This window comes from Schistosoma haematobium, chromosome 3, assembly GCF_000699445.3.
Source record: "Schistosoma haematobium chromosome 3, whole genome shotgun sequence".
Lineage (NCBI taxonomy): Eukaryota > Metazoa > Platyhelminthes > Trematoda > Strigeidida > Schistosomatidae > Schistosoma > Schistosoma haematobium.
This window is the reverse complement of record NC_067198.1, coordinates 12,223,894-12,244,625: the sequence shown is the minus strand read 5'-3', so window position 1 is coordinate 12,244,625 and position 20,732 is coordinate 12,223,894. Positions and strand designations below refer to the sequence as shown.

General features: G+C 33.8%; 1 protein-coding gene across 2 annotated transcripts in view; it reads left to right on the top strand.

The window, feature by feature from the left end:
* Window positions 1-18,335, top strand: part of PLEKHG7_1 — a 176,991-nt gene extending 158,656 nt beyond the window's left edge. The window contains exons 14-17 of one of the 2 annotated variants that reach the window (XM_051213017.1): window positions 2,345-2,471; window positions 7,646-7,743; window positions 10,498-11,504; window positions 16,357-18,335. In XM_051213017.1, coding sequence (XP_051068952.1) covers window positions 2,345-2,471; window positions 7,646-7,743; window positions 10,498-11,504; window positions 16,357-16,417 — 1,293 coding nt within the window. In that variant the 3' untranslated portion in view covers window positions 16,418-18,335. The remainder of the gene's footprint in view (window positions 1-2,344; window positions 2,472-7,645; window positions 7,744-10,497; window positions 11,505-16,356) is intronic. The other variant, XM_051213018.1, reaches the window with a different exon arrangement.
* The last annotated feature ends 2,397 nt before the right edge of the window (window positions 18,336-20,732 follow it).

The following is a 20,732-nucleotide window of genomic DNA, read 5'->3' as shown; positions in this document are numbered from 1 at the left end:
CGACTTATCACTAAGCTAGACTACCATTGGAAATCTGGAAGCATTGGACGACCGTTTCGTCCTAGTATGGGTCTACTCAACAGTCCTAGGTTTGAGTCCCGAATGCGGGATCGTGCGTACGCACCGCCGAGGAGTCCAATATTTTATTTATTTCAATAATTTACAACTGATGTTGTAGGATTTAAAAAGGTAACCCATTAGAAATCGTGGGCCTCTTATTTTTTAACTATATAAATATCTCAATAAAGTTTCCTTTATTTTATATTTTCTTTTAAAGTGAATAAATTGTATAACAACCGGTTGCAACCGTATCATTTTATAGTTCGCTTACAGTCTATCATGAATTTAAGTTAAACTAATACGGTTGTAGACATATTTTCTCTTCAAGTCTGTCCCTTGAAAATTCAATAGTCACTCACAATGGAATTTGTACATCGAGTACATTACTTTTTTTTAGAAAATGTATTAAATGTAAAACTGGTGAGAAATATTCATTATGATAACTGAGTGATATCGTATCTTAGTTAATTTACATTTGATTGAACACTCGGAGGTGATGAATGTCATGTATGTCAGGTCCTTCTTAGTTCAGATCGAACGCTATCGACCAAGTTGCAATATGGCCACCAGTTTAAGTGACTCGATATTGCGTGCACTATATTGAGATAAGATGGTGGTTAGAGGTAACCAACAGGGTTTCCAGTTGACTACTTCCAACCGCCATCTTATATCTTAGTTAAACTTATCTTCTATTGATAAAATAGGAAGTTGTTGTATTATCTTATATTTGATGCTAAGAATTGTTTATTTTAATTAAACTAATAAGACATTGAATAAAATATGAGAAAATGTCAAATATTCTTAGAACTATTCACAATAACCTTTATGAACTGTTGTTTTGTAAGTTTCCAAGTTATCACTTTTCCACTCATAGGACACAATCTATCCTGATAATATATAATGCTTCGTAAGTTACGCTTAGTCATTGTAGTCTGCATATGTAAATGTCATCGGCCTGAGATTAAATATCAAAAGTTCAAATCTGAAGTACATATCATAGCTAGAGAGGATAACACGTTATTTAAACTTAACATTTCTGTTTTAGTATTTAGATTCCACCCTGATATGTATTTAGTATTCACGAAAGAATTTCTCTTACAGTTCTTGATTGTCATCTTTAGAAAAAAAATAAAAAGTTGGAGATGATTTCGCACTAAAAACACAAACTTAATTTTGTTTTTATTTATAGGCTATATTTGTCAAAGATTGATTTCAGCTGAGGTAGCATTGAAAACCAGGAATCACTGGACAGCAATTTCCTGATGGCACAGAACTCTCCAGTAGTATGCAGTCACATACCCTCTAGAGATCGAACCCAATACCTTTAGGTATACCTAGGAATACTTAGTCGTAGTAATCACTGTATTGGCATCCATTTACATTTAGGTCATTTATACATCAAACCCCTTAAAGCACATGTTTCATTTCTATGTATCATAACCTTCACTAGGTTCCTAATAAGAAGTAGCCCATTCTTATACTGTCACTATACTTGACTGTTTTAAGTTAAAATATAAACAAATAAAAATGTTCTCGTTCAGATCATTACTGTTATTTAGTTAATAGACTCACTATCAGGCAATAGCTTACTTAGTTTGTGGTGTCGGTTATTGTGTTAAGCCCATATAACATATTCTCACTTCTGAACATGTCAATTTATCCATCCTTCTTGAGTCACGTTTTGATCTTGGTAATTATCCACTTATCAACCTTGACTTTATATATGAGCGTATATGTGTACACTTCTTATCCCATTCATCAGATGTCTGTAACTTATTTTATCTGGCTATAAATATTGATTAACGCCTGGTCAAATAGATTTAGCTTACATACAATCTTCACTATGCATCATTTTGCTTCGCACTCTTTTCTTCACTCTGATTATCTGTCCAAAGTAATGAGTGTACAAACTATACGTATTGAAACATACATTCTCATATTTAATTTATTAAATCCCGTCATTCACCAGCCCGATTTAAATTGATGATCATATACAAGAATAATCAGAATGTATATTTCGATAATAATCATTTGTCTGATCTAACTGGAGTCAGATCTTAAGCCAATAAAAGCTATATACATTTGGTAGAATACTATTATTTATATAAAGTTTTCATTATGAAAGTAGTATACTGATTATAAAGTAGTATATGTTGATTTAAACCAAAATTGATATTCACTTAAACATTTGTTAATATTAAATACCGTAATAAACATAAGATGAAATATTCCAATGAAGTTTTTAACATAATTATAAATTGAATAGATCTTTGTATTATTTTAGAAATCATTTTCAGAGAATCCTTTAACTGGTCGTAGTCTAACAGAAGGTGGAGTATTTGTTGTTTATAGACAAGTGATAGCGCTTGATCGTTTTACAATTCATGATTTAGGAATTGTTGAAGCAACCGGTAAGTTAGTGTTGTCTCCTTTTATAAATTAAATTAATCCTTTTTTGTAAACTACAGATTTGTATAATAAGTTGTTTTTATTTAAGTCCACAAGGTAGTGGCTATTTAGACTCAGCAGTTTAATGGATCATGCAATGGTATTTGAAATAAAATAGTAATGACTTCAAGTCCTGGAGTGAACATCACCTCTGGAATGTGACAGACACATTCAGCTAACGAGATACGAATAGGGGTAGATGCGCTTCCTAGTTTCCAGTGACTAGGTCACCATCTTACTGTACTTTAATGCTAGAGTCTATTACCAAGTCTATAAACGTATCTGTAAATTAGAAAAACACTTGGAATTTATATTTAATCAATAATACGATTAGCATGATCATAAATAATGTCATGTAGCAATATAGATTTTTATGATATGGTACCCCAATTTATGGTAACCTATGAAACTCTTTCTATCATTAAAGAAACAGATCTAGATAAACTAAAGATATGACAAAGAGGAAGTCACATCACCTCACGGTATATGATTAAAATTTACCTTTTTAGATAAACATCTTATTCTTTAATTAAATTTGTGTTGTATATTTCATTCTCTCACTTCTCTTTATGTTCGGCTTTTCATAAAATATGCCGTGTTAACTCACGTTACGTCCTATATCATTATTGTAAACTTATGATAATATGAAACGCTACTAATCTAATCACCTGATAATGACAGTTAGAAAATCTCTCACCAATGAAAGTTTCCTGTTTATCATAAACTGATAAGCAATGTAGAACTTTTGTAAACCTAAGAGCGATAAAGTGTTGTTTTGTTCTATTTTAGGTCATATGATAATAAATGTCCATAAATTTATAGATAGACAATGGTAAGATTATATCAAAATAAAAAGCATTTATGATGTGATAAGAATTTCATTGTGATTTAGAAAACATCACATATAAACCAGGTTAGACATGAACACCGTTGGATGCCGACTCAGTGATCTAGAGGTTAAGTGTTTACGCGTTAGTCTGAAGGCCCCGGGTTCGAATCCCGTGATCGGGGACGTGGATGCACACTGCTGAGGAGTTCCACAATAGGACGAAACAACCGTCCGGTGCTTTCAGGTTTCCAATGGTGGTCTAACATCAATCGGTTCATGATCTCAATCAAAAACGTAATAATCTTCACAACCATATACTGATAAATCACACCATCAATAAACAACGGATTAAATGAAAAGATGGTTGAAACTATATTGTATGAAATGGATTTTATTGTTATTTCGAAGAATAGAAGTAAAATGTCACCAACGCTTAGATTAAATAAAAAGATAATTGCGTGATTCACCTTTCCATAGAATGAAATAAAGTTAGTTTATAGTTATGATATCTTTCCGCCTGGAGCCCATCTTGGGCTACTGCCGATCCTAAGCCCGGATAAAGGAGAAAGATTGGGCGTGCGGTTAGTGACCTCATCCCGTAGAAAACTAACTCGCTAAAAAACGCTAACCAAAAAAAATAATTAAGTAAGTATGATATCTTTCCATTATAATTGAGTAACCTAAAAGTGTGTGTGATTCCATCTTGAGTGTCTAAAAAATACTACATAATCAATAGTTGTAAGAAAACATTAATAATGCATATGTTGAGATGTTGAATGGATAACATGGATGCATAATGAATAACTGTATGAATCTATACTGATTGAAAGTTATCTTCATTAATTGAATCTATCAGATAACAATTTCCCATACGACTTTTGAGTAGTTCATTTAAAGAAACATTCATTTAAAACATATTTCTAGGGTCTTGTTTCTTTAATTAGATATTGTTCAAATGATGAAAACTTATGTGTATTAGATACATAAGTTGTATTAATCATTATTCTTTTTTTATCATTGTATGAATCATAGGAACTCTTTAAGACGCCTATATATGTGTGACGATATGTGGGAAGCCCTCAGTGGCTTAGGATTTTCGGCATGCCATTTTACATTTACCACAGCTTATTTATAGAATGGATAGAATGTACTTTGCATTAGAATCCACTAATTCTTACTTGTCTAATTTAAGATTCCTTAGCTAGATGTATCTACCAAATCAAAGAGTTGATTCTCACTCTGGCACTCGAACTCAAACGACTCGCTTGTACAGTGGGTATGAGATTTAATTCAGTTTGAAATGTTTGCATTGTTCGGTTACTAATACTTTTAAATTCGGTTTGATCAATCTAATTTAAATCAACTTGATAATAACTATGTCGAAACAATCGGCACAGGATCCCCATATGCAACCTAAGATTGATAGAATTTCAGTCAAAAATATCAACAACAGGATAATCCATACTATTTCAAATCAAATTATAGCCTTCTTTAGTTAGTTGTTGATAATGGAATTATTACTGAAGTGCTTACTTTTAACAACTTTATGGAAGTATAATGTTTGTCAGTAATATTCATAACTTATTTCAAGGTTATATCAATAAAACAGAGATACATGGGCTGGGGTATGGTTTGTTATAAAGTGCTAACGTTCAAAGATTGGTTGATTAGATGTCAATTTACACCACTGTTTACTCACATATATTTGGGAACAGTTTATTACTTTCATATACAATTAAAAATGATGAAAAAACTCACATGGATAGTTAATGAATAATCTTCGAACTGATTTTCCCAAGCTATTCTTTATCTCATTTCTATGTTAAACTCATGGTTATATCTTTAGTTACACAATCGTCAAAAACCAGAAAATATTGGACAGATATTTCGTTTTTGTTTGATAACAAGAACTTAGGATATTAAGTTCAATACATAGTGAGGTTTTAGATGGATACTATTGAGAACTTCCATACTGAAAAGATACACATAAGTTCAATACTTCCTGATTTTTTATTACTACTTAACTAAGGATAGTTCATGGTGTTAATGATCAGATCTAATAATCTGTAAAAACCCCTTATACTGTACAATTGATCCATGTCATTATACTGATTCTTTTTGAGTTAAGCATCTATATTTGATCTAATTATTGATGATAATAATGTTAAGCTTGATAATTATAATAAATAATCGCTAAAATAATCCACAGATAAGTTAAATATAACAAGTTACTTGCTTTAGATTTTATTAATATTTTAAAAGTTGTTTTGCTATTAAATATTAAAACTTATGTTCAATTGAAATGGTCCTTCACGACTCCCTGGCTGGGAACCGAGAGATGGTGCAACACAGTGGCTAGAGACGTTATCAGATATGGGTCAGAATAGAAGCCAATGGCGATCATGCTGTAACCTTCTTTTACTTTCTTGATAAAAAGTGGTTGCTTCTCCCTTAACTGAAAGATCTCTTCTGATTGTACCTTTCCGTCTCCCCCATTATTATTATTATTACACTACCTTACACTAGTCTGTTCGTTATTGTTCTTCTTTTATGCTACTCACCTTTTTTTCCTTCTCTTCGAATTCTCATTGTTTTGTGTGGCGCATATATATTTGGTGCCCTCTCGTACCAATATTTATGTGTTCAAATAATAATAAAATAACTAAACATTATACCGCCAAGTACAAATTTATAAAAAAGAACATTTTACTAAACCATACATTATACTTTTTATGGATTAAATCATCTAGCTCAGAGAACAAAACTCCATCAAAATCATCCACCTGAGCTACAAATCTTCTTCACCAACAAAGGATAAATGTAAGACTACTAATCCAGTGAACATGGATCTGTCTAATCATAAACATACATTTACCCTCAAATTGAACTGTACGTCATCGTGTAACAGTTTTTATAAAGATATTGAATGAAATTATCATTAGGTGTTTGCCTATTCAGTTTAAAGCCTATTACTTTAAACTAATTTTGTATTGTTTTAAGATTCAAACAAACCTCATTACAAAAGCTAGCGGCTATCAAGACTCAGTAGCTAAGTGGATGATGAGATGGCATTTGAAAGGAACGGTACTGGGTTTGAGTTCCTGAGTGAATATCGACTCTGCGATACGGGTACATTCAGCTGACGAGTCTCAAATAGGACAAAACATGCGTCGTGGATTTCACTGTTAACCACCATTCTATTAGTTTGTCTGTTAGCTTAAATTAGAAAGATTAGATAAATGTATTAATCAGCTACATATTGCGAAATAATAGTAATGTAAAATTTAAAACATAAAATGTAGGACAAATGCAGAACTCAATGTAAATTACCCAATATTTGTTTTAATTGATGAATTGAATATTAGAATAATCTTGGAAGATTGTATTGTAATATCTGTGCATTATAAAACACTTTTGACAATCAAATGAAGAAATAAGATTTTTGATTGAGATCATGAACCGATTGATGTTAGACCACCACTGAAAACCTGGAAGCACTGGACGGCCGTTTCATCCTAGTATGGGACTCCTCAGCAGTGCACGCCCACGATCCCGCTATCGGAATTCGAACCCAGGGCCTTCAGTTTCGCGCACGAACGCTTAACCTACTGAACCACTGACCCGGCATCCATTGGTGTTAATGTCTAAGCTCAACTAATCCACGAAATCGCGCGACCATCTTCCATTGTACTGTGGTAGACACCTGTTTCTATCTGTTTCTACCCAACACACCAGTCATTTGGAGTTTTACATGATCTATAAGTAAAGCTTTTGCAAAACATTGAGATGATTCTTTATCAATTATATATGAAAGGAAATATGAAAGATACTAATTTGTTTCCTTTCTATTTATCTATCATAACTTTATATTATCAATTCAGTTTGTTTTAAACTCAAACATTTCTTTTTCTCCACTTTTAGCCCAACTCTCTTTATTGCAATACTTTATTCCTCCCCATTAAAAAAAAATGATGATGATTTAAATGGTTATTTCTGTGTTTGTTATATTTTGTTACTGACGCCTACACAAGCATGCCGACAAAGCACACGTTTTTTTTACACTTAATTTATGTAATCCCAATTACGATCACCAAGTGTTTATTATTATTATACTATTCAATTCCATATGAACTTTTTCTACCGTAGTTTGTCTATGTATGCTAATGTATAATATTCATTGCAATGACATACTTGATAATTAAACTTATGTTGACAAGTATCCTCTATATAATATATAATTAACTATTAAGTTTTAATCCATTGAAAAATCTGTTTTGTTTTTTCCATTACACATTGTAATATATATAGCTAATGGATTACGAAATGCTATTGTACTTGTTCTGATAACACGATTTCAACAGATTACAGGTGTTTACACCCTACAAGCAGCAAATGAATTAGATAAGGTAAGTAAGCATTTTCATAGAATGCTTATGTTTTTTCTCTGTAAGAATATTTATCAGAATGATTTGTCTTGTTTGTTAACAATTAGACAGAAGCTTAGTTGCTAACCTGATGATGTGTAATTAGGATGTTTGGATATCTGGGCCCCCTTTACCTGTTATCTAGATATTTCAACAAGTTGATGGCAATATTCCGCGAAAACAATGTGCATTATTCAGATGTTGATTCCTGAACTACAAATATCCAACTGTTGACCACCCACTATTTATTGTCAGGAAACTTGTTGAAATACTTTGTGCTGGGAATACTATATTGTACAAAAAGTAGAATATTGAATAAAGCCAATTATACTAATATTAGTTTGTTTATTTTTTATGGTCTTCTCTCATCGTACACTTAATGCACTACATTATCGTTACTTTGATAGAATATGAGAAACAAATTACATTCTTCATTGATAAAATGCTTAAAGTCATTACAAAGCGTTCCCATGTTCTTAATCACTTCTTATTTCAGATCGTAATAACGGATGAGTAATTCAACCGTATGTCCATTACTTATCTTCCAATATTAAATCATACAATCAATTATTCATTATGTTATCTTACCCATTTTAGTGAGGTAGATTCAGGTGATAAATTTAAACTGAAATCGACATTTTATGTTAACTGAAATGCCATTGAATATCATGAAATGCTGGATTGCGGTTTCTTCCTAGTATGAAGCTGTTCGGCATACATTATCCAATGCTATTAGTGAAATTTCTTCTACGAAATCCAATAACTCTATAATTCTATTTAAAGACTGAGTACATGTGTTACTGTCAACTCTCGAATATGAAAGAAATTTATCCTTTAATAGTATATATTGAAATACATGAAGGCAAGCAGTCTCAGTAGGACGAGACACACGTTCTGTATTCTACTGCTAGCCATATTCCATACATTTTTATACTCAATTATGTTATAATCGCTGTATCTAAGCAATCCGCAGAGGGTAGACGTATGACAACCAAGACTGATGAAAATCCAGTCAAACTGTCAACAACGGGATAATTCGATCCACTTCAATTTGAATATTTTGAAATGGTTTTCCAAAGAAATCATTTTAATCTTCAATCAAACTTCTATTCGATCATAGTTAAACATTCATTAGAAAACCGGTGATGTTCTTATTATAATACATGAGATTTATTCATTCCCACAAACTTCCTACACTAATTTATTTAACTCTAGTTTGTTTATGTAGCTTTTTTTAAAATGATATCGTCAATTAGAGAACAGTGAATTATCGACCGGACCAATGACGCATAAAACTCATACGAGCAGACTTGAGTCTTTATCGGTCCTTCTTCCTGCCTAGCTCTGCCTGTTATATCCAGAACACCAATCTCAGCCTCTACGATATAAATCAGCTATTTCAAACATACTACGTTTATATACAAATCAAATAGACCATATCACACCATAAAATAGAAAATACCATTTGTACAACATCGAGCCAAAAGTGACTGTGAATATGGGAGACTGTTATTAATAGACTGAGCAGAACTCAAGAATAGTAAATCGTATAATAATAGTTCATAAGTCAAAATAAATCGTATAATCAGAGGAACTGGAAAATGAATAGTTTAGTTACTTATAAACTATACGATAAAATATACATATAGTATTAGTCCATAAAAGGATCCCAACAGTTACCATTCATTATACTCATCGGGACATAACACTAGATAAATAAATATATATACGGCCAAACTAATGTAAATTCGTAAATTTAATTTGTAAAGATGTGAAGATGAAAGAGATATGTACATTGAGGTATGTTTGTAGCAGAAATGAATATTAAAGTATTAGGTGTGATAACTCAGTCTAACACAGCAACAACAACAACAACAACGACACATGAATAATCCAAAACGTTTTCAGTATAAGTATAATCATAACTTTTTCGATCATATCATCTTCATTATCGATTGTAGACCATTTTAGTGACATGATATATATACATATCGACAATCCTTGTATATTTTTATCAACTTCATTCATATTAGAGAATAATGGAATAAAGTAAGTCGAATAGAAGATCACATTTTGAATACGTATATTTCATACACTTATTGATCCAACTAGAGATTAAAAGAAACCAAGTGAAGAGAACGAAACAAAACAAGACATAGTAATGCGCAATAGAGAAGACGAATAAGCCAACTTGTTTTAATCAAGCGTGACCTAATATTTATATTCAAACAAAATTAAATTACAGAAATATCATGAATAGAGCAGGTAATTAACATACATACGACCAGAATGAGCTTTATGGAGATTTTTAGAAATTTCACTGGTTGAAATCATGAGTCAATTGAAACTAGACCACTATGGAAAACCTCCAAGCACTGGACGGCCGTTTCGTCCTAGTATGGGACTCCTCAGCAGCGCGCATCCACGACCTCGCCCCCTGCGAGAATCTTACCCAGGACCTACTGGTTTCGCGCGCGAGCACTTAACCACTAGACCACTGAGCCGGCATCCAACATACGATCATTAAAAAAAGTCATGCCTAGTAAGCGAATATTCAACAAGTTCGTAATATTGTTTAAAAAGATGAAGAGATTAATCTGTCCAGGGTCTAGAATAACCTAAATGGGATTGATATGTACCAGCCATTACACTATCTATTTCAGTTTATATGATGTCGTTAACCAAATACTTTCTTTTTTAGACTTTACTATTATTCTTATTATTTAATTCTTATAGCAAAGATGGATTGAAAAATTACGTAATAGTCAACAAGCATTTCAAGAGAAATTAAAACGGAAATTATACGGTATTGATATGGATCAACATACAAATAAGCATAGTAAATTAATTAATGCTAAAAATAAATTACCTAATCAAACATCTATAGCTGATGATTATATAAATACTAGTTTAACATTAAGTATCAAAGATACAAATGATAAATCAACTAATTTCTATGAAACAAATATGATTGATAAAAAGAATATAGTAGAACAATCATTGAAAAAATTAACTAAATCTAAAACAATTCAATTAGAACAACAAGATCAAGAACAAGGTGATAATCATTCACAAGAAGATGATCATTCAAATGAAATCATCAATACCATGGTTACATCACAGATAACTAATATTGAAGCAAATGATGCAACAGTAAATAATAATACTGTTATTGTTAATACACCAGATAGTAATGTGAATATTAAGAATTCGGAACCATGTAATACCTTATCTGGTAATATTGATTATTCATCGGATGAATCGATTTCCAATAATAATAATAATAAAATAAGATCAAATGATATTTTATCATTGCATAATAAAAATCCAGATTATATCATTCGTAATAGGCATAGTCTTGATCCAAATTTTGCTACATTAAACATATCGAATAATAAATATTCTGATTCTATTGATATAACTAATTCATCCTCTGTAACAATGAATTCATCAAATACAAATATACAAATGACATCAATAACAGAGAAACAAATTGTAGCACCAATATTTTCACCACCTAGTTTATTATTATTTGATCGTGTTACACAACATAATGAATTTCCTTATGAAATGACAAGACAAGTACAATTTTCTCCACCATTATCACCAATATTACATCCTCCTTGTGCAAGTTTACCATTAGATATAACAGCAGAAAGTGCTTATGATTTATCAGATCGATTATTGTCAAACATGAATATTAGTGACGATTCTTCTAAATTAAATAATTTGATTAATAAAAGGTTAGTATGTCATATATCTCCTTATTTAACAAGTCAGTTCTTTTTAAAAAGAATGAATGCAACTTAGAAATTATTCAAGTAACTAATGTCACATTCACTTCACCCCTTTGCACAAGTAAGTGGCTATCAGAACTTAGTAGCTAAGTGGATAACGCGATGGCGTTTAAAGCGAACGGTACTGAGTTCGAGTCCCAGAGTGAACATCAACTCGGAGATGCAGGTACATCCAGATGACGAGTCCCAAACAGGACGAAACGCGTGTCCTGGATTCCACTGCTAGCCACTATCCATCTTTGCTTATAATATCACATTGTTTAATCCACTTTCATGAGGATGAATTTTGTCGATCTAGTAGTAATATAGTCACTAGACTATGTGACATAATAAGGAGGTTCGCTATTTGATGTTAAGTCGTTAAACTGACTGACAACAAACAAGAGATTAAGCTTACACATTTCAGGAAGATATATCAATAATCCAGAGAAATCTAATACTTTCTGTGAGATAAAATCATACTTCATTTCGTCTCACCACTAGAGATGTTTCAATTAATCGCTTGTACACTAGAGATAATTACAACATTTAATCGCAAAGCGATAATGTAACATTATCTTATCTGATCCTGATATCTAGTAGAAGTTTCCTCAATAATGCTAAAACCTAACTGACAAGTGTTAAACCTGTATAGAACTTATCCTATAAGTTTCCTGTCCATTTCCTAGTCTTCATTTAGAAAATCTAAAACCAAATGGTAGAAATAAGAGAACAAAAATAATCTTATTATTTTGAGCAAAAACAATTATTCATAAATAAGTAGGAACTAATTAATAACTTCTATGTTTAAACTGTTAAAGGTTTACACTACTTATAACAGTTTTAAAATAACAGTCAATTAACATGTGTTTGTAAAACGTTGAACATTAAACTTAACCAACGGTTCGTTATTGGTTGCTAAGCAGATATATGTATATAAATACCATGCTTAAGTACTAAAAATGATTTACCTGAAATGATTAATATTTCCAAATAGCAAGAGATTGGTATATCTGACTAAAGGTTAGACACATTTTTCATATTGTTGTGAGGACGGTGCACTGATCAACGCTAAGAAGCTCAGAAACAGCTGAAGATATTCTATCCAATCGTTTTTTGAAAGAATATTTCAGAATCCCTAAATGTAGCTTCCCTTTTGGACAAATGTCAATAACCCCCTGTATGCGGATTAGAGGGCTATGATAATGATTTCGTTTCTACTAAAAACTATAAATACCTGACAGTTTTGTACCATAATTGACACTGCTAGGAATAGCATTCCTTTCAATTGTTCTCTGTCTTCTCATTTACGACTTGTGAGTATTCTAGAATCCTGGTGCTCAAGTTATACACAATATATTAAGAATCTAAGCTCTAGATATAACAGTTGTATTTAAAACAGGATTTGTTAACGGACTAGTATTGAATAATTCGATTGTATGATATTGGTTTCACATATCAGTATCGGTGTAATGATTTATTATAGTTGCTTGTATTCAGCCTACACCATTAATAGTATCCATGCTATTTCGTAATTTTGATAATGTTCATAATTGAAAAATTCCAATGATCAATTATCATTATTATTACCCTTATTATGCTGAAAAGTTAAAATATTAACACATTGATAAATCAGAAAAGTAGAATAAGAAAGAATCTAGTACGATATGCTGTATAGTTCTTAAATGAATCAGATTATAGGATCATATAGAAAGTAATGAATAGTTATTAATTTCATGCAATTAGTTCCCTTTATGAATTGAAATAAAGCCAGAACGAACATTGATGCAGAATAATATGAATTGATTATACCTGCTGGTTTCTCATCAACTGCTTACAACCAAATATATATTAGAATCTTACATTGAGATAAGATATAGTGTGAAATAATTGACATAAGTAAATGTAAAGAATTGCGTCCGAATGCCCTGGTACAACCGAGAGTGAGGAGAATCAGCTCTCCCTCTCGAAATGTCCTCACATTGCCACGTGCATACAACCACTGCCAAGTAAATCCTACTCACCGTCTTCCAGTACCACGTGTGTTGTTTACAAAATAAAAAGGACAAAAAGCGAATGTCCGGCAATTTAACTGGGTTGGTGGATATGGAGGATCCACCTAGGGGAGTTGGAAAACCCTAATTCCAAACCAATGGTGTACATGGGCTCCAGTATCCTAAAGGAACAATTGGTGTATGAACCAATCGCTGGTCATCAGCTACCACGAGACTGCATCTCCTGACGTCGCTTCACTGCCTTGTGGATCAGACCTTTAAGTCAAAGGCTCCGGCCCTTCAATTCTTTATATTCACTTATGTCAATTGTTCCAAACTATATCTTACCTCAATGTAAACTTCTAATATATATTTGGTTGTAAGCAGCTGATGAGTAACTACCAAATATAATCAATTCATACTATTCTGCATCAATGTTCGTTTTGGTTTTATTTATATTAATTTGTTGTTAATTCAAGTTTAAATTTATGAGTAAGTCACCGTTTCTTACATTTTTTAAATAGACAATGTTAACTGTCATGAAAGGATCTAGATAAAGACGTGAAAACAGTAGTACTGTTGTCATTTCTAAATAAGAAAGACTACCTCTAAGGAATATTACCACTTTAAAACTGACTTTCCTCAAATAATCTAGATGAATAAATAAAGATAATAAAGATAAATAAGTCCTTTGATGTGAACTAATTTTTATAGTAAAGATCCGGCTTCTCTTTGAATGTGTTCACCTATGGAGCTGATAGTAGATGTTTGTGTAAAGTGTCCCAATCGTTCATTACTCAATGAGATAAACTTGATCTCACCCTGAATTCATTTAATCACAGTTTTCAAACCATTTTGTTTCAGAGATGAAATAGAATGAAAATATGAGAAATATTAATATAGCTTAATCATTATCTAAGATACAGAGTGGCAATGTAACTTCACCTCGGATTCTAATATAAAATGAAAAGTAAAGGTTTCAGCGTTTTAATCTCCTGTCGTAGAAGAGTTTTGAAAAGCTTGTGACTAAATTAATTTCAAAATAAATATAATAGTATGTCATCGTCCTTAGGACTATCTTCATGAATGCAACATTTTACGATATATTTCACACATATGAAATATAAAGTCCAAAACATATCTCTTTCACACTGTTTAAAATGTCCTACGAAGTTACCGTAACACTGATAATCCTTACACAGAAGCTTTACGAGACTGAGCATTTGTTCACCATTCATGACTAGTAACTACTTCTGTGTCATCTTGTTCATGTACTTGTTACTATTTCGTTCCACTGATAGTGTACTGGTGTCTATTATTATTACTATTATTATTATTATTATTGTTTACTTTTCATTGAGTATCGATCACTTGATCTTATATGTAAATGATCCAAGAATTTTATAGATAACTTTCAGTAGTATAATCTCTTAATAAATAATTTTTTAATCGAGTTACTTTCTTTGAGTTATGACAAATCACTGGTTGTCAACTCTTCATTTAATCTTCCATTGACCTCTTTTGATAACATAACAAAAATTCAAGTTATGGATTGTAATCGTAAAAAAATGATGATCAGTATGGGAATTTGTGGAGTTTGTAGTATTTTCATTTTGAATTCACGGGTCGATCTAAGCTACACCACCATTGAAAACCTGGTAGTACTGGACGGACGTTTCGTACTAGTATGGGACTACTCAGCAGTATGCATCCACGATCACTCATGAGTGACTCGAACCTTCGGTCCCTCCCGTAGATGCCTTAACCTGTAGACCAGTGAGCTGGCACCCAACTGCATTAATGTCTAACTCCAATTGATCCATGATCTCGCGCATGCCTGCATCTAGTGGTGGATAAAACGATCTATTAAATAAGCAGATCTCGTGATCTCAATTACCTCTACAAATATTTATAATTATGCTTGATATATTTACAAAATTCTTATAACTTATTAACAACAATATCAAAAGATAATACTTACATTTCATGCAATAATTATTTAATAAAACTGGTAAATTTTCTGGTTTGAACTAACGGCGCGACTTTAATTTATGAACGACCTTTTAGCGGCGCTAAAGTGACCTTGAGAATGGAGACCTACTGATTAGGACTAAATGAGGGTTATAAAGCGGTTAGAATTCTCATCTACAGTTGATGGTTAAGGTTAAAAATTAGATCTAGGGTTTTTATCACGAACTGACATCAGCTACGATAACAAAACTCTTTAACCAAATGCATGGAAGAATTTTGCGCCAAAGTTCTTGACTCGTTATCTTATATCTGATTAGTTCATCCGTAAATTATAGTCTCGCCGAACTATCTAATAAACTAACTAAATACATATTAGAAGGGGTCTTGTGAACATTATAGTAATTTCAATGATTGAGATCATGAGCCAATTGAAGCTAGAACATCATGGAAAACCTGCAAGCACTGGACGACCGTTTCATCCTATTGTGAGACTGCTCAACAGTACGCATAAATGATCTCGTCTTGCGGGATCCGAACCCAGGTCCTATCAGTCTCGTGAGCGAGAGCTTAACCATTAGACCACTGAGTCGGCCGGCATCCAATGATCTTAATGTCTTACTTCAACTACTCCACGAAATTAAGCGACACATCCTCCATTGTTTTCAGTATGTTACTATCTCACAACAAAGGCGATTGAACTCCACTGGTCAGTGCTTCTCACTGACACATGATCTCAACTATTAAAATTAAATGCATATTGCTTCTTTCTTTCTTTACTAAATGACTGGAAAAGGATATTGCTAAAAAAGATATTTCCTCTTTTATTTTTGTTTTTACATCATTTCTTTTAACAGACCTATTAAAGGTTATTCAGCATCTCCTCCAGTGAATCGTAAAAACGATGAATCAAATTAACAAATGATCAATTATGTAATCTGATGTTGGCATTTTTTTAATACAGAAGTTAAACACTTTATCAAGAAGATATACAAGGAATATCACATTGAATTTGGATGAAGAATATTTCAATGAAACGTATAAATACTTTCTTTTCTTTTCTATTATTGTACATTAAGATCCAGTTTTAAAGAAGATCTATTATGAAAATTCATTTCAATAAATTATTGAAATCATGAACCAATTTATGTACAAAACTTAATTGAATATGCATTTATGTATAATTGTTTAATAGATCAGTGTAATTTGATAACTTAATCATTGAATTTTTCTACCTCCAGATCTATATATATACACATGATGACGATGATGATGATGACATAATTCCTTGTTCCTATACAACTGGATGATTACATATGACAATCTCTTAAGTGTTTATTTGTGTGTGTGTGTATCTGTGTTCATTTAACTGTTATAATACTTGTTGTTATATCATATTATTTGTCATTTCTAATGATCTATTATGTAATATTCAATTCTGTCTTATGATTATGGTCATCATTATATGGATATGAAATCACAAACAGATGCATTTATGGTTATATACATACATTATCATACATAATGGTGGTATATACATTAAAACATACTCATATAACAATATTAGACAAGAAAGAAAGAAATTCTTTGTTATTATTTTGAAATTGTGTTTTTTTTTAAGGATATTTTTCTGAAAGTAAATCTGTTTATGAAATGAAGTTATGCTCATTCTTTCTTTTCTTTTCTTTTTTTTCTTCTTTTGTTGACACTCAATTGAATTCATATAACACTGTAAGTATCTGTTGTGTTTGGTCGTCGCTGATTGCTATGCCGGAAAAAAGCGCTGGTCATTCATATTCGGAACGAGGGACCATGGCAATTCCCGCGATGTGAAATTAAGGACACAAGACTAGTATAAGTGAAGATTTATTAGCCCCAAACACTATGACGACAATGAATCGAATATAGTCTAAAATACACTGGTTTATATATTGAATGTACACCCATGCTGATTAATAATTAGGATTAGATCACATACTCAGTTATAACAAATCACTTACTGAGCATAGTTCATGTCAAGTGAATGCAAGAATATCGTATATTATAAGAAAGAAAATATCATACTGGAAAAACAACTAAATGATCCTCATGTTGAATCAAAATGGATGTAATATTCAATAAAACTCATAATAATGAGTAATTCCATCGAAAATTGACGTTTCTTTCCATCATATCAAGCAATAATTAATCTACTGGGTATAACTCGGGTCTTAACAATATCAGTAGGGGTTTTGTGGAGAGTTTAGTCATTTTAATAGTTGAGATCATGAATCAATTGAAACTAGACCACTATGGAAAAGTTTCAATTGACTTATAATTTTAACTGTTGAAATAACTAAAATCTCCACAAAACTATTTTTGATACTAATCAACATATGCTCATTAGTGACTGACTTCAAGGTATATATCCTGGAGTTCTAGTGAGAAGCAGTGACCAGTGGAGTTTAATCGGGTGGGAGTAACAGGCGATATAATGTATATAATGTACGTGACTGTAGAATCTAAGACATGCCTCTTATTTTATTTGCAGCTCATCAGTTGAATGAATCTGCCATATCCCATACTTAATGTTCATACATAAATGAATATATATTTACATCCAAACTGAAGAATATGTACAATAAGAAATATCAAATCATTATCCACATCGTTAATTCAACTAATTATATGTTTTTACATAATCATCTGTTATTCTCTTTCAATCCATCTCTTTACAATACAATACCATATCTTCCTTATAAATAAACAAAAGTAGTATATTGAATTTTCACAGATTGAAATCATGAGTCAGTTGAAGCTAGACCACCATTGAAAACCTGGAAGCACTGGACGGCCGTTTCGTCCTAGTATGGGACTCCTCAGCAGTGCGCATCCACGATCCCGCACCACGTGGGGCTCGAACCCAGGACCTACTGGCTTCGCGCGCGAGCACTTAACCACTAGACCACTGAGCCGGCATCCAACGGTGTTAATGTCTAACTTCAACCAATCCACGAAGTTGCGCCACCGTACACCATTGTCTTCAGTGAGTTCCTATCTCACAACAGACCTGGTTGAACTCCACTGGTAACGGCTTCTCACTAGAACTTCGGGAGTTTTTCCTGAAGTCAGTCACTAGTGAGCAGTTGATTATTATCAGAATGGGTTTTGTGGAGATTTTTAGAAATTTCACAGATTGAAATCATGAGTCAGTTGAAGCTAGACCACCATTGAAAACCTGGAAGCACTGGACGGCCGTTTCGTCCTAGTATGGGACTCCTCAGCAGTGCGCATCCACGATCCCGCACCACGTGGGGCTCGAACCCAGGACCTACTGGCTTCGCGCGCGAGCACTTAACCACTAGACCACTGAGCCGGCATCCAACGGTGTTAATGTCTAACTTCAACCAATCCACGAAGTTGCGCCACCGTACACCATTGTCTTCAGTGAGTTCCTATCTCACAACAGACCTGGTTGAACTCCACTGGTAACGGCTTCTCACTAGAACTTCGGGAGTTTTTCCTGAAGTCAGTCACTAGTGAGCAGTTGATTATTATCAGAATGGGTTTTGTGGAGATTTTTAGAAATTTCACAGATTGAAATCATGAGTCAGTTGAAGCTAGACCACCATTGAAAACCTGGAAGCACTGGACGGCCGTTTCGTCCTAGTATGGGACTCCTCAGCAGTGCGCATCCACGATCCCGCACCACGTGGGGCTCGAACCCAGGACCTACTGGCTTCGCGCGCGAGCACTTAACCACTAGACCACTGAGCCGGCATCCAACGGTGTTAATGTCTAACTTCAACCAATCCACGAAGTTGCGCCACCGTACACCATTGTCTTCAGTGAGTTCCTATCTCACAACAGACCTGGTTGAACTCCACTTGTAACGGCTTCTCACTAGAACTTCGGGAGTTTTTCCTGAAGTCAGTCACTAGTGAGCAGTTGATTATTATCAGAATGGGTTTTGTGGAGATTTTTAGAAATTTCACAGATTGAAATCATGAGTCAGTTGAAGCTAGACCACCATTGAAAACCTGGAAGCACTGGACGGCCGTTTCGTCCTAGTATGGGACTCCTCAGCAGTGCGCATCCACGATCCCGCACCACGTGGGGCTCGAACCCAGGACCTACTGGCTTCGCGCGCGAGCACTTAACCACTAGACCACTGAGCCGGCATCCAACGGTGTTAATGTCTAACTTCAACCAATCCACGAAGTTGCGCCACCGTACACCATTGTCTTCAGTGAGTTCCTATCTCACAACAGACCTGGTTGAACTCCACTGGTAACGGCTTCTCACTAGAACTTCGGGAGTTTTTCCTGAAGTCAGTCACTAGTGAGCAGTTGATTATTATCAGAATGGGTTTTGTGGAGATTTTTAGAAATTTCACAGATTGAAATCATGAGTCAGTTGAAGCTAGACCACCATTGAAAACCTGGAAGCACTGGACGGCCGTTTCGTCCTAGTATGGGACTCCTCAGCAGTGCGCATCCACGATCCCGCACCACGTGGGGCTCGAACCCAGGACCTACTGGCTTCGCGCGCGAGCACTTAACCACTAGACCACTGAGCCGGCATCCAACGGTGTTAATGTCTAACTTCAACCAATCCACGAAGTTGCGCCACCGTACACCATTGTCTTCAGTGAGTTCCTATCTCACAACAGACCTGGTTGAACTCCACTGGTAACGGCTTCTCACTAGAACTTCGGGAGTTTTTCCTGAAGTCAGTCACTAGTGAGCAGTTGATTATTATCAGAATGGGTTTTGTGGAGATTTTTAGAAATTTCACAGATTGAAATCATGAGTCAGTTGAAGCTAGACCACCATTGAAAACCTGGAAGCACTGGACGGCCGTTTCGTCCTAGTATGGGACTCCTCAGCAGTGCGCATCCACGATCCCGCACCACGTGGGGCTCGAACCCAGGACCTACTGGCTTCGCGCGCGAGCACTTAACCACTAGACCACTGAGCCGGCATCCAACGGTGTTAATGTCTAACTTCAACCAATCCACGAAGTTGCGCCACCGTACACCATTGTCTTCAGTGAGTTCCTATCTCACAACAGACCTGGTTGAACTCCACTGGTAACGGCTTCTCACTAGAACTTCGGGAGTTTTTCCTGAAGTCAGTCACTAGTGAGCAGTTGATTATTATCAGAATGGGTTTTGTGGAGATTTTTAGAAATTTCACAGATTGAAATCATGAGTCAGTTGAAGCTAGACCACCATTGAAAACCTGGAAGCACT